The sequence below is a fragment of the Carcharodon carcharias genome, chromosome 28, assembly GCF_017639515.1.
Source record: "Carcharodon carcharias isolate sCarCar2 chromosome 28, sCarCar2.pri, whole genome shotgun sequence".
Taxonomy (NCBI): Eukaryota; Metazoa; Chordata; class Chondrichthyes; order Lamniformes; family Lamnidae; genus Carcharodon; species Carcharodon carcharias.
The window spans coordinates 21,566,991-21,594,868 of NC_054494.1; the positions used below are offsets into that span (position 1 = coordinate 21,566,991).

Consider the following 27,878-nt stretch of genomic DNA (forward strand, 5'->3'; position numbering starts at 1 on the left):
CTGCAGCAATATTTGGCCAATAGCCTCAAAAACTCAACCTCTGGATGTCAGTTCAGGCAAGATTTAAACCCTAGGTCAGAACAGTGTTTGTTGTTCTTTCAGCAGAGGGCCCAGTTCGACCTACTGGATTGTAACAGTTTTCATTGAACAGAGTGATAAAATACAACTGTACAATGTTGATTAAGGTCAATGAACGCAAGTCACTTTAACCAAACATTTACTGCAAGCACTGGGAAATATTCAGAATGCAGGACTCATTCTTCAGCAAGAACCAGATGGACTCAGCTTCAAATCTCTTGTCTCATACACAGAACACCCAAGACTATATCGGCTTTTCCAACAGAATCATCCACAACTTCCTCCAACCCTGTGACTGAGCTCACACCTTCTGCTCCACTAATTCTGGTTTATGGATTATTTCTCTGCTCTCCAGCATCAGTTACTGAGCCTCAGCCATCATGCCCTACGTTCTTCATAAAACTTACCCCTTGTTATGTGTCTTTCCAATTACAAAAGATTCCTCAGAGCCAATCACTTCCCCATTATGAAGTGCCTGAGGCATTTCTTACAACAATAACATGCAATACAAGTCCCATGATGTTATTAATTTTAAGTGTATTCTTGTAACAATTATGGATGGACCTTGAAAACAGATAAGATTATCAGTCTCTAGTCACAATTATCTTAGGGCAAAATGGATGCAATCAATCCAAGAAGGAGCTCACCGCAACTTAACTAACTCTAAACATCTGCTTGATGTTAATGTAGTTCCAAAGCCATAAAAAAAATTTTCAACTAGATAAATGCATCCAGCTTTTAAAGTTCTGGAAGGTGTCCTCAAATTCAGTTAGTAAAATTTTGCTATTCCAAAAGTGCAATGTCCACACTCATCAAGATTTTGAGAAACAAGCAGATTCCTGCAGGAGTTAGAATTTGGTTGAGATAAATTAGCTAACCACCTCGGAACAAACATCAGGAGTACGAATACAGCAAATTTGCACTAGCATAGTTTCACTCCACATACTAAAAGCCTGAACTATGTGGCAGCACATTTTGTTTGCCCTGGCATAAATAGAGGCAAGGTATTTCCCTCTCTATTTGTGGATCCTCGATGACTTGGTGAAAATGTGCACAGCTTAGCAACAATATTGATAAAAAGGAAGCATGGTGGAAGAGAGGAAAAGTTTATTTCAATATCTATGACTATCTAGAGAAAAGGATAAGGCCAAGCGGTAAAAAGATGTATGAGTGGCATGGAAGAAAATTCACAAAGTGACAACATGGCGGTAAGTTACAGGTAAATATTTAAAGTAAATCCACCAGTGACTTAAACTACATTGAGTAGTTATTTAAAAATCTAAAAATTTAAGCCTAGTTGATCAAATACATGAAATTTAATTAACTAAATAAATAAAACAAGGTTAGATAGGGATGGCAGTGCAGGCAATGTGCCAGAAATGCAGCATGAGTGAGTGTGTAAACAGCAGCATGATCCCAGAGAACCACATCCACAGTAAGGATCTGTATCCCAAGGAACTTCAGCTCAGATCTGTCAAGCTAAACTCCAAGGTGCAGTGTGCAGGGCATCAAAGAAGGGGACAGTTACCTGGTTACTTTGATTCAAGAGCCAGCCACACCCTTTGGGTTACATGCTGGTGGAGGTCAGGTTAGTGGTCAGGGACATTAGGTGTAACTAAGGGAACCTCAGGAAACTGCTGGATAGCCTTGGCATTTGCCCTTATTCAACAGGTACAAGGTTCTTGCCGCCTTCGTGGATAAGGGCATGGTGCATGAGAAAACTGGCCACGGGGAACTAGAGGCCATATAAGTGGAAGCAGTGAAAAGGAATTTGATATGGTGAGGCACATCACAGTCAGGGAAATAGATATGGTGCTCTGCAGCCACAACTAGGAGTTCCGAAGGTGGTGTTGCCTGCCCGGTGCCAGCATCAAGAACGTTACCTCACGGTTGGAGAAAAATTTGGAGTGGGAGGGGATGGAGCCAGTTCTCATGTCCCATGTAGGAACCAATGACATGGGTAGAACTAGGCTTGGGGTTTTGCTGAGAATTTGAGCAGCTAGGGTTGAAATTAAAACAAATAACCTCACAGGTAATCATCTCTGGATTGTTGCCCAAACCACGTGCAAACTGACCTAGGGTTAAAGATTAATGTGGCTGAAAGAGTTCTGTGGGAGGCAGAGGTTTCAATTCCCGGTGCACTGAGCACAGTATTGGGGTAGGACTGTTCTGCTGGGATGGGCTCCACTTGAATTAGGATGGGAACAATGTCCTGGTGAATCAAATAACTAGATAAACTAATGAAGGGGTAGGGGCAAGGAAATCAGGAAAGGAGAAATTCAAAGGTGGTGAGAGAAATGTCAAGGCTACAGAGCACGCTAACGACTTTGGTAAAAAATAAGCAGAGTGGGTCAGGAAGCGTAACAAAGGTAATAGAGCATTAGTGTCTAACGTGACATCAAAGGAAATTAGAAAAAAGTTAAAGCCAAAACAACTATACATGAATGCATGATGCACTCAACAAAATAGATAAATTAAGAGCACAATAAAAATAAATGGGTTTGTTCTAAAAGTCATTCTGGAAATATCAATGCAGAACAACTATGGCTCGGAGCTAAATATTCCAAGATGCTTGATTTTTAGAAGAGATAGGAGTGGGGACGGTAGCCCTGATAATAAAGGATGGGTTAAAAGCAGTAGAGAAGGCATCTTACTGTGGTAAATCAAGATGTAGAATCAATTTGGGTGAAGTTAAAAAACAACGAGGGGCAGAAAGCACTCATGGAAGTTGTATTTAGGATCCCAATAGCTACTTTAGTGTCAGGCAACTTATAAATCAGAAAATTAGAGATACATACGTCAAGTGTAATACAGTAAACACAGAGGACTTTAATCTTCGTATCAACTGGGCAAACCAAATTTTCAGCAATAGTGTGGAGGACAATTGTGAAATGAATTCAAAATAATTTTCTAGATGAGTACATCAGGGAACCAGCTAGAGAAAAGGGTATTTTAGATCTAGTATTGTGCATTACTGGAGGGGATTCATTACATTTATAACCTAGAAATAAAGAAACCTCTGAAGAAGAGTGATCATAATATGATAGAAATGTACATCAAGACAGAGATGGATTTAACCAAGTCCGAAACTAAGGTAAACTATGTAGGTATGGGGCACGAGTTAGTTATGGTAGATTGGGAAGCTAGATTAAAAGATACGATGACAGAGAAGCAGTGGCAAATATTTAAAGTAATAATTCAATGAACTTACATTCCATTAAAGAATAAAAACCCTCATTGAAAAAAGCTGTCAAACTATGGCCAAGGGAAGTTAAAGAGTAGTAAGCTTGAGGATTCAGGGAATTTGGGAATTTAACAACGCATGACCAAAGAAATCAATAGACAGGAATGAAATAGGTGAAAGTAAACTAGCAAGAGACACAAAAAAGATTGTAATAGCTTCTATGGTAAGTAAAAAGTAACAGATCAGCAGAAGTAAACATGTCCCTTATAGGGAGAAACAAAATAATTTATAATGGGAATAATGGCTGAGACATTAAACTAATACTTTGTATCTGTCTTCACAGTGAAAATCCAAATACTTACTGTACAGCCATTAATTCCCCTTTATCCAACTGGTTACAACATCAAATCCCTCAAACAGATTTGCCAAACACAATTTAAACATTCTAGGAAAAGTGGGGCCAAGGGTTGAATGAGAATGAGGAATTTAAAGAAATTAGTACTAGTGCAAGATAGTACTGGAGAAATTAATGGAACTAAAACCCAACAAATCCACTGGACCTGATGGCCTACATCCTAGAGCTTTAAAAGAGGTGGCTTCAGAGAAGATGGATCCAACCTTCATGAATTCCCTAGATTTTATAATGGACCTTGTGGATTTGAAGGTAGCAGGCATAAGAAAGTGGGGAGAGCGCAAATAGGGAACTAACTATAGGCAGTTTGTCTGACATCAGTAGTAGGGAAAATGTTAGAATCTATTATTAGGGTAACAGGGGGCTTACAAAATCACATGTTTAGGCAAACTCAACATTGATTTATGAAAGGAAAATCATGTTTGACATATCTGTTAGAGGGTTATTCGGGTTGTACTGAGCAGGACAGATAAAGAGGAACCAGCGTATTTAGATTTTCAAAAAGCATTTTAAAATTCCACAGAACAACCACCTATATTTTATAGCACCTTTGACGTAGTAAAACATCCCAAGGTGCTTCACAGGAACATAATAAAAGAGTAACACAAAAACAGAAACACCTGGAAAAACTCAGCAGGTCCGGCAGCATCGGCGGAGAAGAACAAAGCCAACGCCTCAAGTCCTCATGACCTCTCAACAGAACAGTTTTTCCAGGTGTTTCTGTTTCTGTTTTGAATTTCCAGCATCCGCAGTTTTTTGGTTTTATCTCTGTAATAAAAGAGTAATTGGACACCATGTCACTTATTCATGTTACACTGCAGCTTACAGTGCCGAATGCTGCAATCCCACTCTCAACTACAGCTGAAAGTGGAATACAGTATAATCATAGCAATGCCCAGGACATTCAGGGCATTGTTAAAGCGTATGCCAACAAATCTCAGCAACAATTGGCAATCTGCTCCAAAGTCCCTGGAACACATAATATTCTAATCTCTCCTAAAAGCTAACTTCTACCTCCATAATTTCAACTAAACAAAAGCAAGAAATATCATTTTTTCTATTCCACAAAACAAATTGCACAAGTGGAATGTCTCAGCACCTTTGGCCTTAATAAGCATCCTAGAATATCATTTATCCCGTGAAGCTATTAGAGTCAGTGCAATCTATCAGACTCTTGTCTTGAAGACCAGCTTGGAAAGCTTGTTCAGCAGGCAGGGCAGGGGGGCACATTCTAAAGATGTAAACAACATGCATGACAAAGTCTTATTAGCAGACTGAGCAAGTAGTACTGTAAGTAGTCATTCGTACAAGAGTTTATTGGCCTTTTACCTTTGTTGCTTCCTCATGATCAGGAGCAGAGACCATATCTGTGTGTGAGCCCTCACTCACTACATACCCAGAGAGTAAGCCTTACATGCTCAATATCTGGGTCAGAGTACATTTTGGGAATTTTTTAAAAACGCACTGTATTTTGGTTTACGTGAATCTCTGGTCTTCAAAAAAGTGACCAAATTAACTTGCAGCCAAGGCTATTAAACTACCAAATAGATTAACATATTAATGTTATTTATAGTAATTAGTTAAGTAAACAGTAGCAAAGGGCAATCAGATACACAGGGTCCAGCTCCTGCACCTTGGAATATAGAGAATCAATCACATCTACTACACTAAAACATTAATGTAAAACTTGACTCTTATTTTATGTGAGGGGAGAGAGCCTTGCTAATTTTAGACCTGGTCTCTGATAGCTCTAAATAACTGGTGAATTGGGTCAAAAAGTGCGACTCATACTTTCTAATTGTTTTGAAGTTCACCTAGCGAACAAACTTGCATTTCTCCTGCTTGCACCATGCTCCCAAAATATCCACAGGATGTTACAGGTAATGTCTGAACTTCCCAGAAAACGTCTCAAAGATGCTAACTCAGGGAGCTGAATAGGACACTGTCTGCCCAATAGCTACTGGAACAGCTGAACTGTCACATAATTGTGGCAGATCTTTGGATATAATATGACACACAACCTCAATATTTATAAACAAAAACAGAATTACCTGGAAAAACTCAGCTGGTCTGGCAGCATCGGCGGAGAAGAAAAGAGTTGACGTTTCGAGTCCTCATGATCCTTCAAATGATGCTGCCAGACCAGCTGAGTTTTTCCAGGTAATTCTGTTTTTGTTTTGGATTTCCAGCATCCGCAGTTTTTTTGTTTTTATCTCAATATTTATACCTTAGCCTCCGATAATTCTGTAGGATAGCTTACAAGGTATGCTTGCATTTCCACTTATTATAAAAATTATTTTATTGCTAAACAGTGTAATTTTCTAAGAGTGACTATTCAAATCAAAATATTAAAGTATGAGAACTGGCTTAAAGAAATAGACGGAAGGTAATTTTTTTTCTAAGGAGGAGACAAGGACAAAAGTGCACTAGAATAAATGATAATTTTGTCCCCATTAAAGGTTACATTCTAATTGCTGCAAGCAAATTCCCTCAAGGCTGGTCATCAGCCCTCATGAATTAAGTAAAATATGTCTAATATCCTATTTATATTCGAGATACATCCCATTTTTAACACTAAGAAAATAGGAAGAAATTAAGGTGGAGCGGGAATGGGGGGGTGCAGTAGCAAAAGCGATTTGATCCAGCTACTTTCAATCAAACAATCACTATCAATTGGGACGTCAGTAAAACTCAAGACCACAACAAAGTAAAACGTAAGGCACAGTTAAATTAAATAGTAACTTGTAACAAATTTGATATAAGCGCTGCATAAAGTCAAGGTCTGAGAAAGCTGCAGACTGTACAGTGAAGGTTCACTGGAATGAGAGGGTTGTCCTGTGATGAGATACCGAGTAAATTAGGTCTATATCTCTGGAGTTTAGTAGAATGAGAGGTGATCTCATTGAAACATCCAAGGTTCTGAAGGAGCTTGATCAGGTAGATGCTGAGAGGTTGCTTCCTTGGCTGGGGAATCTAGAATGCAAGGGTCCAGTCTCAGGATAAGGGATTGGATGAGGAAAAATTTCTGCACTCCAAGTGTGGTGAACCTTTGGAATTCCCCACCCCAGAGGGTTGTGGATGTTCCATCGTTGAATATATTTAAGGCTGTTATAGGCAGATTTTGGTCTTTCAGAGAATCAAGGGATATGGGGAGCAGGCAGGGAAATGGAGTTGAGGCAGAAGATCAGCCGTGATCATATTGAACAGTGGAACAGGTACGATCTACCCTTGTTATTTAAGTTCTTACATTACCGTGCATCCAGAATGGTCCCATAATCATTAATTCCCCCATTTTCCTTATTTTACTGTTTCCTGTTATTAACATCCAAGTTAATTAGTTGCTATATGGATCTGCCTCCAATTGACTATTTATAGACAAACGATGACATGAGAAAAAAAAGCACAAAATGCAATTATAGGTACTGGTGTTTCTATATTGCTGCAAAAAGAGACTTGTCTAAGCTTAGACATGTCTCTTTTTTCAGCAATACTCAAGTTCTGTACTACCAAACAACACTTTGTTTTTATATTTATAAGTGTTTTATAAAAGACTTCTTTTGCTCTAATACATGTTTTACATAAAGCAAAATATGCATCTAATATAGCCATTCCATTTACCAGTGCTCACTATTTTCGAAGTCTAGAAGGTTAGACAGGATGGTATTGCTTTTAGTAATGCCCAGTAATAGCATTAGAATTATTATAAGGAAAACTTCACATGTTCATTCATTTACACCAGCTGATTACTTTGGTTGCAGAGTTTAAATTGATTATATAGAGTACATGTTGTGCAATCTCCATTTATTTTCTGCATCCTCTATGTGACATTACACGCACGTCTCTGTACACAATTTCAGGCAAGACAACAGGGAGAAAGTTCTGGTTAGTGTGAGGCGGGGTGGGAATGGACTAATTTCTTAACTGATCAGCCACATCTGAAGGCGTCCATGCTGACTCACTATTAATATGGTACTGCCTATACTACTCCAGAGCTACAGCTAGTCATAAAGCAAAGGGCTTTCACTGCATACCTCCAGAGGCAACTGTTGATGGTGACTAAGATCAGTGGCTGCTGCCAGCAGCACAGGATTGGTTGGTTGCTACACAACTTCTGGAAATGCTAAATATTATTTTTCAAAGCCGTAAAAGTTCTCCACAACATTTTTGTAAACACTGGTTAGTGTGGGTAAAGAGCTGCTTTTAGTTCTGACAACAGGGCAAATCTATTCCAGTACAGCACACTGAGGGTGGTGATTAAGAGACTGAAGTCAGCATGTCATTTACAAGTCACAAGCTTTAAAACTATGAGTCAGAATAAGGAAGCTCACAATGAGGTCATTATCACTTAAGCAATGAAAAAAAAACCACACCATTGCTAAATGTTCATCAGGATGTTAGTCCACCAATGCCCAAGAATCATGGCCAGTTTGCAGATGGATAGGAATCATGAAACCAGTTCTCTTGGGAAAATCACGAGCTAAACTCTGCTGTTGAATCCTTTTTTCAATGAGAGATTGGTAACACAAAATGCAATTCTAAATGCGAAATGAAATAATGTCCCTTCAACCATAAAGCTAATCATTCTATAAAGCATTTAAGCTTTTTGTCCCTGTAGGCCACTTAGATGCAAACCATGGAGCATTATGGCCCATGATCTACTGGCTTACATATTCAATCTTGGCAGGAATTGAGTAAATGTCAGTGCAGTGTGGCTTCACCTTCCACAGATGTACCCTTGACTACAGCTCACTTTCTGATTTCAGGTCACTTACATTATTTGAACAAATGGGTCTGCCCAGAGTGGGGCAGAGATTGGCTGCAATCAGCCTCACAGCGTCACACTGCAAGCTTCAACAGGACGGGCTGCATAATTCAAGAGAACTGGATGAGTACCTGAAATGGGCATGATACCTATCAGTATTTCCTAATTACAGGATTAGCAAGATGGGCTGCAGTTGTCTTGTACATTTTGATGTAAACTATATCAGAATCCTTCCAGTGTAGCCTTAGTCTCAGGAAGAAACAGAGAATATAGTACCTTGATTTGACCATGTGGGGGTTTATCAATTTCAAGTTATCTGTTGGGATATGAATTTTAAACTGTCACGAAGACTCAGTCAATGAAATGTTTGTCACAAAGTTTCACTACAATGTGTCATCTTTCACTGGAAAATGTTAGCTTACACACTCTAATTTGCCAATGTTACACTTCTCCACACTATGCTTACTGATCTTTCACTTTTTGAGAAATTGCCTTCTCAAATTAAACCCATTAACAGCCACACACAAACTTTTAAAAACAAAATAACGTAATTTAGTATATTTGTGAATGACACTGCCCATTCAATCCAAATGGAAAAAAAACAAGCTTTCCAAAAACTAATTTACATATATTATCATTCATAACTGTCTGATCAAGCTTGCTGCATCAACACCTTCCATATCAATTATATTTTCCGTTTGGAGCAACAACGAACACAACTGCCACTTCACAGAATACATAATTGGAGTACACAAGCAAACAGATAGCTAGATGGATGAAGCAATTCAGATCCAGAAAACAAGCTACTCACTGGAACCAGATCAGATGGGAGCAGATCCTGAAACTTATTTGCCAGTCGGTATAGTATTTATCTGCGTCAGGTTTCATTGACCTTCAACCAGATATACTAAATTAAATTAATTGGACAGATTTCTTACTGACCTGCTTCCCACAACACGGCGTGTTTATTTTCGGTGAAGGCTTGTGAATTAACAGACAGCGTTGCTCAGGCACTGATCAGCCCAGCCAGCGATGAAGCTCTGGGTCTGGGTCTGGGTCTGGGTCTGGCAGCAACCCTGCTCATACCCGCCACTGCTGGGCCTATCACAACAGCCCCGCTGCTGCTTAGCTCAAAAACTCTTGGCGGCTGTTACTTACCCCACAGACCCGCTCCGTCTCAGGAGCAGATTCCGCTTCTTCTGCTAAAGCCGAAGCCCAGCCCCTATGTCAGATGTACGCCCAGGGAAGCCCAACTGTGCTTCATCGTCAACTCCTGCACACGGCAACATAACACAGCGTCCCCTGCAGCCCCGCACAACAGAGAGCTCGGCTCCCGAAGCAGCGCCACCTGCGGCCGTGGAGGTACAGCCAGCCCCGCACGACACGGACACCGGACTCCAGGCACAGCGCCACCTGCGGCAGCGGAGGTACAGCCAGCCCCGAACGACACGGACACCGGACTCCATGCACAGCGCCACCTGCAGCCCCACACAACAGCGAGCTCGGCTCCAGAAACAGCGCCACCTGCAGCAGTGGAGGCACAGTCAGCCCCATACAGCGGGGAGCCGGATATCAGACTCAGCGCCCCCTGTAGCAATGGAGGCACAGCCAGCCCCGCGAACACGGAGATAAAAACAAAAAACTGCGGATGCTGGAAATCCAAAACAAAAACAGAAATACCTGGAAAAACTCAGCAGGTCTGGCAGCATCGGCGGAGAAGAATAAAGTTGACGTTACGAGTCCTCATGACCCTTCAACAGAACTAAGTAGAAATTCTAGATTGAGAACTCGAAACGTCAACTTTGTTCTTCTCCGCCGATGCTGCCAGACCTGAGTTTTTACAAGTATTTCTGTTTTTGTTTCCGCGCAACACGGAGCCCGGACTCCAGACACAGCGCCACCTGCAGCAAGGGAGGTACAGCCAACCCTGCCGAACACGGAGCCCGGACTCCAGGCAGAGCGCCACCTGCAGCCCCGCACAACAGAGAGCTCGGCTCCAAAAACAGCGCCACCTGCAGCAGTGGATGTTCAACAGTGGAGGTGCAGAAGAAAGGTCCTGCCCAAAATGTGAACCTATCTTTCATCTTTACAGGTGTTTTTTTTTATTTGTTCATGGGGTGTGGGCGTCGCTGACTAGGCCAGCATTTATTGCCCATCCCTAATTGCCCTTGTTCAGAGGACATTGTTTTAAAGAGTTAACCAGGTTGCTGTGGGCCTGGAGTCACCTGTAGGCCAGACCAGGTAAGGCCGACTGACCTGATCTGTATTTTCAATATTTGTGCTTTTAATCTTCCTTAGCACAAGGTCCAGATTGCACAAATAGCTCTTTTCCCGCCTGCAATAAAATGCTGGAAGTACTCAGCAGGTCAGCCAGCATTCTGTGGAGAGAGAATCTGAGTTTCAGGGGAATGCTTCCATCTGGACCCAGCTTGAATATTTTAAAACAAAAATAAAAATACCTGGAAAAACTCAGCCGGTCTGACAGCATCCGCGGAGAGGAGCACAGTTAACGGTTCGAGTCCGAATGACTCTTCAAATAGTTTTAAATCGAGATCCACAAAGTAAGTGTGAATGTGCATTGACTAAGTCAAGTAATTAATGAATTATGTAATCAATAATAACTGTGGATTTGTTTCCTCCCCCCCCTGCCCCCTTTGCTCTGTTATCATCCTGGTCAAAGCAGGCCATGTTCACAGCTGTTGTTTTGTCTAAGCTACTTTTTTTTTTCTCTTCCTGTGATTTGTTTTCTATTGTCTAACAGGAGTCAGTTCTTATGGCATTCAATGACGCGTGAACTACATGCCAGGACAACCAGGATAGCCTTGCACATGGGGTGGTCGACAATGGTGTGGAATAAGGTGATGGAATTTGATTGATGGACTATATAACCTGATTAATGGCAAGTGGAAGACACCATCAAAAAGAGGTCCTGCAGAGTCTTTAAACCTCTCAGTGCCTGTGAAAAGAATTTGATAAGGACTCATGGTTAGCAAACTCTTGTTCTGAGAAAGTTTGGATGGTGGCCTCGGAAAGCTGGAATAGAGCCAGAAATTGGACTTATAGGCGTACAGCGTCCAGTGTCCAGGGCTGTAGCCAGAGTGGATTAGTCAACCACTGAAGACAATGAAGGAAAGGACTTCAATAGAGTGACAGACTGGAGAGTCTATCCCTGTGCAATGTTGTTCATAGACTTGGTGATGTATGTATCAAGGGGAACTATCAGCCTGCTGTTTTACTATTTTAGAGAACCATCTTGAACAGACTAATTGGGGTGCCATTTGTGCTATAATAAAGTTGTCTTCCTTCCTTTCTTTTAATTTTTTCTTTTTGTTTTGAATAAAGTTACCTTTCTTTCCTTTTATCATTAATAATTGTTTAATAAAATTATTGTTTTCACACATTAATTGGTGTTGAATCACTCATTCCTGTTATGTCTAGAGTACGGCTCCAAGCCTAAGTGAGACTCTGCAAGGGACTCTTGCGCCCTGCAATGTTTGAGTTTCTTTTTGATAAGGAACAGGAAACTCCAGAAAAACTGGCAGCAGTGCAGTTACTCCAATTTCTGGTGCTGTTTTGGAGACACTTTGAATCACAAAGAGGCTATGCTTCCCAGGAAGACCATCATGCCTTCCTGGCTCTTGGATTAATTGCACGGATCTTTCAATTTCTTTGCCCTTTCCCTATAGCTCTTTGATTTTTTGTTTCCCCTTTTTAAGTATTTTTTTTAATTCATTCACAGGATGTGGGCTTCGCTAGCTGGGCCAGCATTTATTACCCATCCCTAATTGCCTTTCAGAAGGTGGTGGTGAGCTGTCTTCTTGAACTGCTGCATTCCCTGTGATGTAGGTACGCCCACAGTGTGGTTAGGAAGGGAGTTCTGGGATTTTGACCCAGCGACAGTGAAGGAATGGCAAAATATTTCCAAGTCAGGATGATGAGTGTCTTGGAGGGGAACTTCCAGGTGGTGGTGTTCCCATCTCTCTGCTGCCCTTGTCCTTCTAGGTGGTTGTGGGTTTGGAAGATGCTGTCTAAGGAGCCTTGGTGAATTCCTGCAGTGCATCTTACAGATGGTACACACTGCTGCTACTTTGTGTTGGTGGTGGAGGGAGTGAATGTTCGTGGATGTGGTGCCAATCAAGTGGACTGCTTTGTCCTGGATGGTGTCCAACTTCTTCAGTGTTGTGGGAGCTGCACTCATCCAGACAAGTGGGGAGTTTTCCATCACACTCCTGACTTGTGCCTTGTAGATGGTGGACAGGCTTTGGGGAGTCAGGAGGTGAGTTATTCATCGCACGATTCCCAGCCTCTGACCTGCTCTTGTAGTCACAGTATTTATATGGCTAGTCCAGTTCAGTTTCTGGCCAATGGCAACCACCTCCCCCCCCACCTCCCTGGATGTTGACAGTGGGGGATTCAGTGATGGTAATGGTTAGATTCTCCATTGTAGGAGATGGTCATTGCCTGACACTTCTTTCTCTAGTTTCTCTTCTATCGCCACTCCTGCCTGTTGTCCAACAGACCCACCTTCTGCTCCTTTGACTCCACTTCCACCATACTGCTGACCATGCAACTTTCCTTCTGGCCCCTGTGCTAGCTGACATTGTAAATGGTTCCCTCTCCTCAGGTACTCTACCCTTCCCTATCAAAGCCATCAACATTATTCCACTTCTCAATAAACCCATCCTTTCCCCCCTCTGTCTTTGCAAACTACCGATCCATCATCAGTTTCTCTTTTCTCTCCAAATTTCTTGAGCATCGCCTTCCCAAAGCCATGCACACATTTCCTACAAATACATGTTTGAATCTTCCTAGTTGAGTTTCCACCCATGTCACAGCACTGACACAACCCTCATCCAAGTCACAAACTACGTCCTCTGTTACAGTGACTAGAGTGCACCATCTCTCCTCATCCTCCTCAATCTACCTGCAGCCTTTGACAATGTCTCACAGACAGTAATGAAATAAACAGATAATTTTTATTTAATGATGTTAATTGAGAGATAAGTACTGGCCAGACCACCAGGAAAGTTCCCCTCCTCTTCCTTGAATCACGTCATGAGATCATTTACATCCATCCACCTCAGACAACAGACAAAGCCTCAATTTAAGGTTTCAACTGAAGGGCAGCAAATCTGGCAGTGCAGCATCATTTCAGTACTACACTGCCTTGGGAGCTTAGCTTATGTGCTCTTGGAAGGCAAGGTTCCCCATACATTAGATCTACAAGTTGCAGTGGGAATTGAGGGCAGGCAATGTTACACTACTGTTCCAGATAGGAGACAGGAAACTGGCTAACCAAAGACAGTCAGTTGTGGGCAGACTCTCAAAGCCTAAGTTTAATTCTGTCTAATTGAATGAGTTTTCAGTGAGTTAAAATCAGGCCCTTAGGATAAATAATCCAAGATCAAATTTATGAACATTTAGAAAGTACATAAATAATCTTTACAGACAGGAGGGGTGTTAATTTAAACAGCACTAACAGAAAGGTGTTTTTGATTTGATTTCCCCTATATAAGCTGTGCTTATTTCCCAACCCCTCGGTTTTGGTATGATCCAGTTTTCTATTAATAACCCCACAGCAAACTCAGAGAAGGATGAACTCATGGGGTTAGTTTATTTGCACACACTAAAAACGGGGGTGACAAAATTGCCTCTTTTGCATTCATACAGTAAAAGAGGGATAGAGAAAAGTAAGACTCACAATACAGAGACCACAGAGAAAATAAATATTGTTTTACAAGGGTTCCAGACTCCAGAATCACAGTCCAATGAGGTATTCCTTCTCAAAGGTCAGCGGGTTGAAAGCCAATGCTGTATAATTCACTTTTCTGTTGGTGTTGACTTCACACAATAAGATAGCCATGTAGAGATGAATCGGTCTTACAGATGATGGTATAGAATTTCCAGCAAAAGAAGTGTAAATGGGGCCAGGTGTCCGACCTGGGCCAGAGCTCTTTGTCTGTGAGGCTGCTAGTCAGATGATAAAAAAGCAGACTGAGACTTTGCAGTTCAGCAAGGCAATATTACTGGTTCCACAAGCCAGAGGCCCACATCACGTGACTCCAACTGTCTTTAACAAAGGATATGCATCCCTTGTCTGGGTTCCTGAGATTTTTATATGTCGCAACCATTAAGAATTGAAAGGAAGGTTGGGGGCCCTTTGTCTTAGCAGTCGAGCAGACTCCTGTTGGCCAGCCTGGGTTATGAAATTCAGATGGCCTTTGTATAGCTCTCTTTGAACTTGGTCTGTGCAACCCACAAGGGGTCATTCGTGGCTCTTCAGGGATAATGATGTGTGAGTTTCCCCGATACTGCAAGGTAGCTTCTTTCATTCAGGATCACAGACAGATGTAAATTCAGCCATTTTAGGTCTTTGTCCAGTTTGAATTTTTTAGCGAGAGCAATGAGTATATCTCCATATACTTTACAAAAAAAAATACACCCTCTTCATCCGTCATAGGTCCTAGGGAGATGATCATCTGCCTCCACAGGAGCGGAGCCAGAGAGTTAAAGGAGCACAAGAAGGGATGAGACTGAGAGCGGACTTAAAAGAGAGCAAGAAGGAGTGAGACTGAGAGCAGAGTCGGAGTGTTAAATGAGTGCAAGATCGAGCGCAACTGAGATAAACACAGTAAATCGAATTATTCTAAATTAAAATAAATTAGTACTGTAGTAAACACTTTATATAAAGTATAAGGTATGTCAGTGCATCTTGTGGGATGTGGGAAGTCATGCAGGCACGAAGTGCCCTCAATGACTACATCTGCAGTAAATGTCACCAACTGCAGAAACTTGAGCTCCATGTTGCAGAGCTTGAGCAACGGCTGGAGTCACTGTGGTGCATCCACAAGGCTGATTATGTAGATAGCACATGTAGAGAGTAGTCACACTGCAGCTAAAAAGTACACAGGCAGAGAGGGAATGGGTGAACCCCAGAGAATTTAAGAGAAACAGGCAGGTAGTGCAGGAATCCCCTGAGGCTATCTTCCTCTCTAACCGTTTTTCCATTTTGGATATGGGTGAGCGAGAGGGTTCCTCAGGGAACTGTGGCAAGAGCTAATTCCGTGACACCACAGGTGGCTCAGCTGCACAGGAGGGCAGGAGGATAGTGGTAGGGGATTCCATAGTTTGGGGAACAGACACGTGTTTCTGTGGCCTTAGATATGACTCCAGGATGGTATGTTGCCCCCCTGGTGCCAGGGTCAAGGATGTCACAGAGCGGCTGCAGGACATTCTTTTGGGGGAGGGTGAACAGCCAGAGGCCATTTCTTGTATTGGGACCAATGACATAGGTAGGAAAAGAGATGAGGTCCTGAAAGCAGATTTTAGTGAGTTAGGATGGAAATTAAAAAGCAGGACCTCAAGAGCAGTAACTTCAGGATTAATCCCAGTGCCGCGTGCTGGTGAACATAAGAATAGGAAGAGTGAGCAGTTCAACACATGGTTGGAGAAATGGAGTAGGAGGGAAGGTTTTAAATTTTTGAGGCATTGGGATCAGTTCGGGGCAGATGGGATGTGTACAAGAAGGATGGGTTACACCTTAAAAGGACTGGGACGAGTGTCCTCACAGGGAGTTTTGTTAGTGCTGTTGGGGAGGGTTTAAACTAGATTGACGGGGGGGGGCGGATGGGAACCTGGGGGGTAATTCAGATTGCAGAGGAGAAAAACTGGTAGTGGGAAGTAGTGAAGTAACAACTGATAATGAGGGTATATCAGAGAGTTACATCAAAGTAGATAGAATACTTGGACAGTTTGATAGAATTAGAGTAGGTAACAGTAAGTCATTAGATGGGGTCAGAATAAGTGGGAAAGAAAAAAGCCTAAACCAGGGCTAATGTGCATGTATGAGAATGCACAGAGTATGGTTAATAAGATTGGTAAACTACAGGCACAGGTTGGCAAATGGAATTATGATATTATTGCTATAACAGAGACCTGGCTCAAAGAAGGACAGGACTGGGCATTAAATATTCCTTGGTATAAGGTGTTTAGGAGAGACAGGAAAGGAAGAAAAGTTGTGGAGGGGGGTGGGGAAATATTGGTTAAAGATGGAATTATAGTACTGGAGAGAGAGGATGTCCCAGAGGGGTCAAGGTCAGGATCTCTCTAGCTAGAGGTAAAGATTGGGAAAGTGTGCAATAATATTGATTGGAGTAGTATATAGACCACCAACTAATGGAAGGGATGTGGAGAAATAAATTTGCAAAGGAATTACAGAGAGATGCAAGAGTTATAGAGTAATCATAATGGGGTCCTTTAATTATCCAAATATAGACTGGGATAGGAATAGTACAAAAGGACAAGAGGGGGGAGAGTTCCTGGAATGCATTCAAGATAATTTTCTACAGCAGTATGTTTCCAGTCCAACGATAGGACATGCACTTTTGGCCAAAGTGGATCAGATATCAATGGGAGAGCCTATAGGCAACAGTGACCATTGTATCATGGAAAAGGACAGAGAACAATCCAGAGCAGGGATAATTAAATGGGGGAAAGCCAACTTCGATGGGATGAGAATGCATCTGAGTCGAGTGAGTTGGAATCAAATGTTGGCAGAAAAGACGGTGGCTGAACAATATTGGAGGTGAAGTCAAGGTATATTCCCCTGACGGGGAAAGGTAGGACAAATAAATTCAGAGCGCCCTGAGTGATGAGAGAGGTAGAGGTAAAGATGAAAAGGATGAAGTGCACGTACGACAGATGTCAGGTAGAACATACAGTGGAGAATCAGGCTGAATATAGAAGGACCAGAGAGGAAGTGAAGAAACTAATAAGAAAAGCAAGGAGAGAGGATGAAAACAGGCTGGCAGTGAACATAAAAGGGCATCCCAAGGTCTTCTACAAGCATGTAAATAATAAAAGGGTGGTGAAAGAAAGGGTAGGGCTGATTAGGGACAAAAACAGGACTTGCATGTGGAGGCTAGAGAAATAGCAAAGGTGTTGAACGAGTACTTTGCATCGGTCTTTACAAAGGAAGAACTTGCTATCCAGGCCGAGGTGAGTGAGGAGGTAACTGGTACACTAACATAACTTACAATCACGAGGAAGGAGGTGTTGGAAAGGCTATCTTTTCTTAAAATAGATAAGGTACCAGGACCGGATGAGATGCATCTAAGGGTGCTGAGGGAAGTGAGAATGGAAATTGGAGAGAGACTGGTGATAATCTTCCAGTCTTCCTTAGTGGAGGTGCCAGAGGACTGGAGAATTGTGAATGTTACACCCTTGTTCAAAAAGGGGTGAAAGGATAAAGCAGACAACTACAGACCAGTCAGTTTGACCTCAGTGCTAGGGAAACTTCTGGAATCTACAGTATGGAATAAAATCAATAATCCCTTAGACAACTGCAGGATAACTAAGGAAAGCCAGCATGGGTTCATCAAGGAAAAATCATGTTTAACTAACTTGCTGAAGTTCTTTGAGGTGGCAACAGAGAAGGTTGATAAAGGAAACACTGTTGAAGCGGTGCATATGGATTTTCAAAAGACATTTGATACAGTGCCACACAACAGCCTTGTGAGCAAAATTCCAGCTCATGGAATAAAAGGGAAAGTAGGCACTTGGATTAGAAATTGGCTGAGTGACAGGAAAGAGACTAGTAATAAATGGTTGTTTTTCAGATTGGAGGAAGGTTTGTAGTGGAATTCCTCAAGGGTCAGTGTTGGGATCCTTGCTCTTCCTGACATGTATTAATGACCTAGAATGTGGTGTGCAGGGCATGATTTCAAAATTTGCAGATGATACGAAGAAAGGAAATATTGGCAATTGTGATGGGGACAGTCTTGAACTTCAAAAGGACATAGATATGTTGGTGGATTGGGCAGACAAGTGGCAGGTGAAGTTCACTGCAGAGAAATGTGGGGTGATTCGTTTTGGCAGGAAAGATATGGTGAGACGGTATAACATAAAGGGAGAGCTTCTAAAGGAGGTGCAGGAACAGAGGGACCTTGGTGTATACGTACATAAGTCATTGAAGATGGCAGGGCATGTTGAGAGAGCAGTTAATAAACCATATAATGTCTTAGGCTTTATTGATAGGGGCATTGAGTACAAGAGTAAGGAGGTCATGTAGTTAGGTCTCATCTGGAGTACTGTGTCCAGTTCTGGGTGCCATACTTGAGGAAGGATGTGAAAGTACTGGAGAGAGTACAGAGGAGATTCACAAGAATGATTCCTGGGATGAAGAGCTGTAGCTATGAGGATAGATTGAAGAGGTTGGGACTGCTTTCCTTGGAGAAAATAAGGCTGAGAGGAGACTTGATAGATGTATTCAAGGGGTATGGACAGGGTAAATAGTGAGAAAATTTTCTCACTCAACATCAAGAACTAGAGGGCACAGATTCAAAATAATTAGCAAAAGGAGTAAATGTGATGTGAGGAAAACAAATTTCACCCAGAGGGTGGTTGGAGTTTGGAACAAACTTCCTGAAAAAGGTGGTGGAGGCAGGTTCGATCGAGGTATTCAAAGGGAATTGGGTTGCTATCTGAAAAGAAAGAATGTGCAAGGTTACAAAGATAAGGCAGGGGAATGGGACTAGGTGGAATGCTCTTTCAGAGAGCCAGTGCAGACTCAATGGGCCAAATGGCCTCCTTCTGCACTGTAAAAGATACTGTGATACTGTGATACAAGATGTTGGGACTGGATCATTACTTTATAAAGCTGTTAGATTGCATGGAAGTAAAGGATTAAGATATAAAATTCCCACTCCAGTTTAATAAAGACAAGGCACACAAATGTAATTGATCATTCAATTCTCCGTCCCAATCATCATTTGGAGAGGCAGAATCCACCTGGCACCCTTATATCATTCCTGGAACCTCAGGAAGATACCATGTCTGGAGCAGCCTGTTAATAACCTTGTTAAACCTTCATTAGAAGAATGGTGTGGATATTTTGGGACAGGAAAGATAAGAGGAACTCACTCACTTTGGCAGAATTAAGATAATGGATAACTGGCTGACTGAATGTTGAGTCAGCTTCATTCTTATCAATAGGACAATTGAATCATGTACACTCTATCTTAGAAATGTACATAAATGTGAACAAGATGTAATCCTGTAATGCAGGAAGGTTACTGAAGAGACATGGGTGCTCAGATTGACAGGAACAGATTTTCCAACCCCAGGGAGGTTGTGGGTCAAGTTTCAGTCCAGACACTGGGAATTCCTCACATGCTGTATGGTTTTGACTACACAGCATGTGACTTATTTTTCCTCAGGATCCCTGCCTAAAGGTCAGTCTGATTGACAGGCTTGTCTTCCAGTCCAATGGGCAGCAGTCCGGAGCAGGTCCCAGCCAAGGGTACAGAGCCTGCAGCTGATAGTGAGAGTGCGTGATGAGGTCCAATCTTGAGGAAGTGGGATGGCGGGGTGGGGGGTGCAGGGGCGCAGTGATCCAGTCCCTGGGTGGTCTGATCCCTGACCTGGGGGAGGAAGGAAGAGCTTGGATGGTGGGATTCTGATGGGGAGAAGAAGGAGGGTTGTTGAAATCTGAAAATTTTGCGGGGGCAGGAAAAAGCATGGTCATCATTTGACTTTTAATTCCAGATTTTTATTGAATTCAAATTCCACCATCTGCCATGGCAGGATTCGAACCCAGGTCCCCAGACCATTACTCTGGGTCTCTGGAATGCTAAATTATTAAATAACCAACATGCTTCTTAAGAGCCATTTGGCTGTTCACCCCCTTGTTCCACCTCCATTAAATCCAAAAGTGTCTGACTGGAGACAAATTGAGGTCAGATTTGAGATTTTAAATGTTTTTATATCCTAGCCCATCCATATTTGGGTGTTAAAATTAACTCATTGTTAAATCCGTTGTTTCCTAACTAAGCTTGCTTGGTGGTAAATACTTTGTTTAAGGCATTCTACTTTGAATAAATGAACGTGGCGTGTGAGTGTCTTGGCTTGCTGTTATTGATTGATCTCAGAGAAGCCAGTTGACTAATTAACAATATGATTATTCTTATGAAGCTGTAACCTAGCTTGTGTCTGTACGAGGAACATACTTTAACATTCAATATCATTCCCAGAGGGTAGACAGAATCTTTTTGAGAGTGCTTTGTCCCAATATTTTTTTTTCCAATATTGAACTGAAAAGACAAAGTTCTTGTAAGAAATAGTTCTTTAATTTTAACTTCCATTGTTTCCTGAATAGTATTTTACTTTGGTACCTGTAAGATCTGAATTTAGATACTGAATTAAAATATTGTGTGACTTAGCAGAATCTCTATTTGCACCTGTTCATAAAGATCACAAAATTTGGATATGATCCAAGGCTGGCAGGGAAGGACTCCAACACAGTGAACACTGAACTGTCCTCCTGAACCACAGAAATATCAAAACAAACCCAGGTTATAATGACATCAAAAGACGTAACTCAGGCCAGTGGCAATCTCACTTTTTCTAAGAACTCTGGCCCAAATGTCAACACTCCCACAGTCACAGAGCTGGAGGAAATCTTACGCAACAACAGAGTTCCACTCAGCCGCATCGACGAGGTCTGGCCTAACCTATATATAGGAGACATGTAAGTACCAAACAGCAGAGATAGTTCTGGCAAGGTCACTGTTTTGAGAAACACTGATTAGGTGAAACCTGTGAGTGGGCAAGTGGTGGGGGGAGTGCAGGTGTTGGGCAGGAGAAAGAAGCTAAGATCTCTACAGAGTGTCTAAATCATCATATTTTAAATTGTGTTCAGTGTGAGCTGGTGGAGCCTTCCAAACTCTCATTTAAAGGCTGGCTTAATCTTTTTGTAAACTGCCCAGTGCTGGTATGTGCTGTATTGTGGGGGAAAGAAGAATGGAAACAAAGGGCTTTAAACTCTGTTTCCGTGCCAAATATGGTCTATTTCACAAAATCAGGGGGATTCTCACTATTCTTTTATGTAGAGATAAAAAAAGGGTAGAAAAAATAACAAGGCAATCCATGCCAGTCATACAATGAGTGGAAAGCTGATGATTAGTAAATGGATTCCTGAAGAAGAGGAATAAAAGTAACTTGCAAAACTGTAGGTAAAGTTAGAGGGGCAATAGGCTTGGTGAGGTAACCGAGAGGGGGGTGTAATTCTCCCTACCCTCTCCAGCCTTTGACTTTGTGGATAAGGATTTCTCAGTCTGGGGATCCATGTGATTGGTGGCCACAAATTGATGGTCAATCAGCAGCAGTTTGGCCATATGCAGCTTGAGGCAGAGACTGCAATTGTGTTTGTCATGATTGCCTGGATCAGTGTTCAAAAAATATCTCTGGAAACTCATTGCTAGAAAGCTTCACTGCTTTATAAAATGATGAGAAGATTGCTATGATCCAAATAATTCAGCAGTGTGACAGAAAACAACTTTGAACGATCTTCAGCCAAAGAGCAATAAACCTAAGATCAATGCCTGGACACTGGACATTGAGGCATGAATAACATAAAAGCAAAACATTGCAGATGCTGGAAATCTGAAATAAAAAATAGAAAGTTCTGGAAATACTCTGCAGGTCTGGCAGCTTCTGTGGACAGAGAAACAGAGTTAACGTTTTGAGTCAAATATGACACTTATTCAGAACTTTGAAGCTTGGGTTCTGCTCCAGCATTCCTCATGTGGTGAGCTGCCCCAAGTGTGGCCAGGAAGTCCAATGAGAAGTTGAGCCTAGACCAGACCTTTTTTATCAAAGAAAACGGATAGTCAGAAAGTTGAGTCAATGCCGTCACTCTCACTCGCCTTGTGGTCAATTGTCAAGTTTCACACTGACCTTCATCTTTCCCACAACATGCCAACATGGTTCGGCTTGTTGAGATAGTCACAGGGGCTTCCCCACTTAGGTCCCGGTCACAATGCAATCATTACCCTTCCAATATTTTAGGACCTTATGCATCAGGCAATTGTTAGGGTCAGCTGGACATCTCACCTGATGGTACCACCAACGGCTTTAAAATCAGAGGTTGGCGGGAATGGAAGAGGAAGCTAAACTGTTCCATTTTACCTGCCCACCAGCTTCACTCCCACCAAGCAGGAAGAGTTAAACACCGCTCACCCCATCGGATGGTCAGCTGAAGCTGGCAAGATGGAGAAAGGAAAATGATGAGCTAAGGATGTGACTGAAGAAATACTTTTTGGGTGACTCTCAGCATTACTTGGACGGCTGTATTCTCCTGAACTGAACATCTCAGTGGAGTTAAATTTCAGGGGGGAGCATTTTCCCACTGTCAGGGTGATTGTGCTGGGGTGGGCGCGAACCTGATCGGTGCCCCCAATCGGGTCCGCGCCGCCATTTTACGTGGGTAGGCCAGTTAAGGCCCACCCAGCACGACATGCACCCGGAAGCGATGAGTGCTCCCTGTGCGGGCGGTCGGGGGGTGGGGGGGGGGGGTTGGTTCCCTGAGTCGGGGCTAGCGCTCTTTCGAGCAGAAATCTCCCTGAGGCAGCTAAAGAAAAGAAAAGATTTTAAGACATGTCCCCTCATGTGACAGTGTAACATGAGCTGGGACATGTCTATTAACATTAATGAAAAGGTTTATTTAATTTATGAATCCTTCATGAAACCTCATCCCGCCCGTGGATGAGGTTCCATGAAAAATGCGAGGGCCGCCTGGACTCTTGGTCTGCCCATCGCCAACCTTAACGTTGGACGGGCAGCTCAGTTTATTACTTTAATTGATATTTAAACGGCCTTAATAGGCCTTTGACAGTTTGGTGAACTGAAAATCTAAATCCCGTGCGGTGATGTCAGGATGCCTGCTCAATGTCACTGGGCATCATTTTACCCCTTGGCGAGTGGGCCCCGCCCTTGCTCGCCGAGCCAAAAATTCTGGCTCTTAACTCAGAGTTTGAGAGATAAGCAGATGAACGATTCCCAGAGGTTCCCTTAAGTAATTTCTCGTGTATGCCTTGCAATTAATGTATGTCAAATGTGAGTAAGGGAACACCAGGATGCTAAAGTAACAATAAATAAAACAACAGAGGTAAATTGCCTGGCTTGCTGCTTACCCAATGAACCACGACCTGCAAACTTATGTTTCAACAAAGTAGCAGTGTCATGGGTTACAGAGATCGGAAACATTACACTAAACACTTTGATTCATGTGTCAGGTGACAGAATAAGCTAAGACAGTTGTTTTAGCTCCAAGGGCTGAATTGATTCAAGCCAGAGGGTGTGGTGATGGTTTGACATTTCTAAAACAGTCCCCTATCACTGTGGGCATGAAACTATTGGAGAATTTAGTACAAATTGACAATCCTTTCAGAGAGGCTGCTAAATATGATGATATAGAATCATGGAGTCATTTACAGAAGGAGGCCATAGAGTCGATGACTGGATTGCTCTATGGAGAGCCAGCAGTCTCATTCCCCCACCCTTGTAGACCTGCAAGTTTATCTCTTTCAAGTGTCAATCCAATTTTCTTTTGAAATCATTCTGCAAAATGGAAAGCTCCATCCATCACTTCTGCTCGTGGGCAGCAAATCCCAGGCCACTACATAGACTAAGTAAATGTTTTTCCTCGCACCCCTCCCCCTATATCTTTTGCCCAAAATCTTAAACCTATGTCCCCTAGTCCTTGCATCATCAGCTGATGGGAACAGTCTTTGCTTGACTACCTTATCCAAATTTGTCATAATCTTGTGCATATCCATCAAATCTCTCCTCAATCTCTTTTGCTCCACCTTCTCCAATCTAATCTTGCAGCTAAAATCCCTCATCTCTGCATCCATTCTGGTAAAGCTCCTCTGCACCATCAAAAATCCTCTCTGGTGCATTGAGAGGTATTTTGGGCTGGTGAGAGTAAAGGGAACATTAATTTACTTCCGGGTGTGCTGTACCTGATAAGGGAGAATTTAACGCTGACACTATTGTGTCCAAATTGGAAAAGTGAGCTATTTTCATAACCAAGGTCCCTCACCTTGAGAAGCACAACACTTCACCCACTGTACAAGAAACAGTACTCAAATTGCATTGTAAACATGATTGTACATTCATAAAATATTTTCTGATGTATCTTGCCTCATTAGGACAGTAGCCCATGACAGATTCCGCCTGTGGAAGTTGGGTATCACTCATGTATTAAATGCTGCACACAAACAGATTGCGTCCAGTGGATGCCAAGATTTCTATGGTACCAGTGTGGATTATTATGGTATAGCAGCTCGTGACTTACCAAATTTTGACATTGCTGCATATTTCTATTCTGCAAGTGACTATATACATCAGGCACTTGATACATTGGGAGGTAAGAAACCATTCTAACATTTCAAATAATCTTATAAGCTGTCTTGATTCTTGATTGTATTATAAAAGGGAAAAAATGATGTGCATAATGTTCTCCCAGTAACTCAGCTGTTTAAGGTAATTATTAATTGAACTATATAAACTGGAGCAGTCCTAGGTTTTATCCTCAATCTATATAGTTCAGATTTTAACTTTTTTTAATTCATTCAGGGGATGTGGACTTCGCTGGCTGGGCCAGCATTTATTGCCCATCCCTGGTTGCCTTTGAGAAGGTGGTGTTGAGCTGCCTTCTTGAACCGCTGCAGTCCATGTGGTGTTGGTACACCCACAGTGCTGTTAGGGAGGGAGTTCCAGGATTTTGACCCAGCCAAGTGAAGGAACGGTGATATATTTCCAAGTCAGGATGGCGAATGACTTGGAGTGGAACTTCCAGGGGTGGTGTTCCCATTTATCTGCTGCCCTTGTCCTTCTAGATGGTCGTGATCGTGGGTTTGGAAGGTGATGTCTAAGGAGCCTTGGTGAATTCCTACAGGGCATCTTGTAGGTGGTACACACTGCTGCTACTGTGCGTCGGTGGTGGAGGGAGTGAATGTTTGTGGATGTGGTGCCAATCAAGCGGGCTGCTTTGTCTTGGGTGTTGTCAAGCTTCTTGAGCATTGTGGGAGCTGCACTCATCCAGGCAAGTGCAGAGTATTCCATTACTGACTTGTAGATGGTGGACAGCCTTTGGGGAGTCAAGAGGTAAGTTACTCATCACAGGATTCCTAGCCTCTGACCTGCTCTTGTAACCACAGTATTTATGTGACTAGTCCTGTTCAGTTTCTGGTCAATGGTAACCACCAGGATGTTGATAGTGGGGGATTCAGTGATGGTAATATCATTGAACATCAAGCAGTGATGGTTAGATTCTCTCTTGTTGGAGATGGTCATTGCCTGACACTTGTGTGGTGCAAACTTGTCAGCCCAAGTCTGGATATTGTCCAGGTTTTGTTGTATTTGAACATGGACTGCTTCTGTATTTGAGGAGACGTAAATAGTGCTGAACATCATGCAATCATCAGCAAACATCCCCACTTCTGACCTTACGATGGAAGGAAGGTCATTGATGAAGCAGCTGAAGATGGTTGGGCCAAGGACACTACCCTGAGGAACTCCTGCAGTGGTGTCCTGGAGCTGAGATAACTGACCCCCAACAACCACAACCATCTTCCTTTGTGCTAAGTATGACTCCAACCAGCGGAGAGGTTTCCCTTTAATTCCCCTTGACTCAGTTTTGCTAGGGCTCCTTGATGCCACACTCGGTCAAATGTGGCCTTGATGTCAAGGGCAGTCACTCTCACCTCACCTCAGGAGTTCAGCTCTTTTGTCCATGTTTGAACCAAGGCTGTAATGAGGTCATTAGCTGGGTGGCTCTGGCAGAACCCAAACTGAGCAGGTTATTGCTAAGCAAATGCTGCTTGATAACACTGTTGATGACCTCTTCCATTACTTTACTGATGATCGAGAGTAGACTGATGGGGTGGTAATTGGCCAAGTTGGATTTGTCCTACTTTTTGTGTACAGGACATACCTGGGCAATTTTCCACATAGCTGGGTAGATGCCAGTGTTGTAGCTGTACTAGAACAGCTTGGCTAGGGGTGCGGCAAGTTCTGGAGCACAAGTCTTCAGTACTATTGCCAGAATATTGTCAGGGCCCATAGCCTTTGCAGTATCCAGTGCCTTCAGCCGTTTCTTGATATATTACGTGGAGTGAATTGAGTTGGCTGAAGACTGGCATCCGGAGGAGGCCAAGATGGATCATCCACTCGGCACTTTTGCTGGAGATTGTAGCAAATGCTTCAGCCTTACCTTTTGCACTGATGTGCTGGGCTCCTCCACCATTGAGGATGTGAGAATGGGGATATTTGTGGAGCCTCCTCCTCCAGTGAGTTGTTTAATTGTCTACCATCATTCATGGCTGGATGTGGCAGGACTGCAGAGCTTAGATCTGATCCATTGATTGTGGGACCACTTAGCTCTATCACTTGCTGCTTATGCTGTTTGGCACACAAATCATCCTGTGTGATAGCTTCACCAGGTTGACACCTCATTTTTAGGTATGCCTGGTGCTGCTCCTGGCATGCCCTCCTGCACTCTTCATTGAACCAGGGTTGATCCCCTGGCTTGATGGTAATGGTAGAGTGGGGGATATGCTAGCCCATGAGGTTACAGATTATGCTCAAGTGCAATTCTGCTGCTGTTAATGGCCCACAATGCCTCATGGATGCTCAGTCTTGAGTTGCTAGATCTATTCAAACTCTATCCCATTTAGCACGATGGAGGGTACCCTCGATATGAAGGTGGGACTTTGTCTCTACAATGACTGTGTGGTGGTCACTCCTACCGATACTGTCATGGACAGATGCATCTGCAGCAGGCAGGTTGGTGAGGATGAGGTCAAGTATGTTTTTCCCTCTTGTTGGTTCCCTCACTACCTGCCGCAGACCCAGTCTAGCAGCTATGTCCTTTAGGACTCGGCCAGCTTGGTCAGTAGTGGTGCTACCGAGCCACTCTTGCTGATGGACATTGAAGGCCCCCACCCAGTGATGTTCAACATGGAGGAGCACTGATTCATCAGCTGAGGGAGGACGGTACATGGTAATCAGCAGGAGGCTTCCTTGCCCATGTTTGACCTGATGCCATGGGACTTCATGGGGTCCAGACTCAATGTCGAAGACTCCAAGGGCAACTCCCTTCTGATGAATACCACTGTACCACCACTTCCGCTGCGTCTATCCTGCCAGTGGGACAAGACATACCCAGGAATGGTGGTGGTGGATTCTGGGACAATATCTGTAAGATATGATTCCGTGAGGATGTCTATGTCAGGCTATTGCTTGACTAGTCTGTGAGGTAGTTGTTCCACTCTTGACACTAGATGTTTGGAAGGAGGGCTTTTCAGGGTCGACAGGGCTGAGGCTGCCATTGTCGTTCCTAGTTTCAGGTGGTCTGTCTGGTTCCATTCCTTTTTTGAGACTTTGTAGCAGTTTGATAGAACTGAGTGGCTTGTGAGGCCATTTCAAAGGGCATTTAAAAGTCAACCAATTTGTTGTGGGTCTGGAGTCACATGCAGGCCAGTTTTCCTTCCCTAAAGGGCATTCATGAACCAGATGGGTTTTACAACAATCAGTTCATGGTCATCTCATTAGACTTTTAATTCCAGATATTATTGAATTCAAATTCCACCATCTACTAT

At 42.8% G+C, this 27,878-nt stretch overlaps 2 protein-coding genes across 4 annotated transcripts in view; one reads left to right on the forward strand and one right to left on the reverse strand.

Moving 5' to 3' along the window:
- Positions 1–9,934, reverse strand: part of samd8 (sterile alpha motif domain containing 8) — a 46,074-nt gene extending 36,140 nt beyond the window's left edge. For 2 of the 3 annotated variants that reach the window (XM_041176354.1, XM_041176355.1), the window contains exon 1: positions 9,595–9,934. The gene's annotated coding sequence lies outside the window, so the exon portion shown is untranslated. Of the gene's footprint in view, positions 1–9,378; positions 9,469–9,594 lie in introns of those variants that run through there. The other variant, XM_041176357.1, reaches the window with a different exon arrangement.
- A 10,858-nt stretch (positions 9,935–20,792) lies between these two features.
- The window catches only part of LOC121270783 (probable rhodanese domain-containing dual specificity protein phosphatase), a 28,098-nt gene continuing 21,012 nt past the window's right edge, over positions 20,793–27,878 (forward strand). The window contains exons 1-2 of the mRNA XM_041176223.1: positions 20,793–20,962; positions 24,426–24,643. Coding sequence (XP_041032157.1) covers positions 20,793–20,962; positions 24,426–24,643 — 388 coding nt within the window. The remainder of the gene's footprint in view (positions 20,963–24,425; positions 24,644–27,878) is intronic.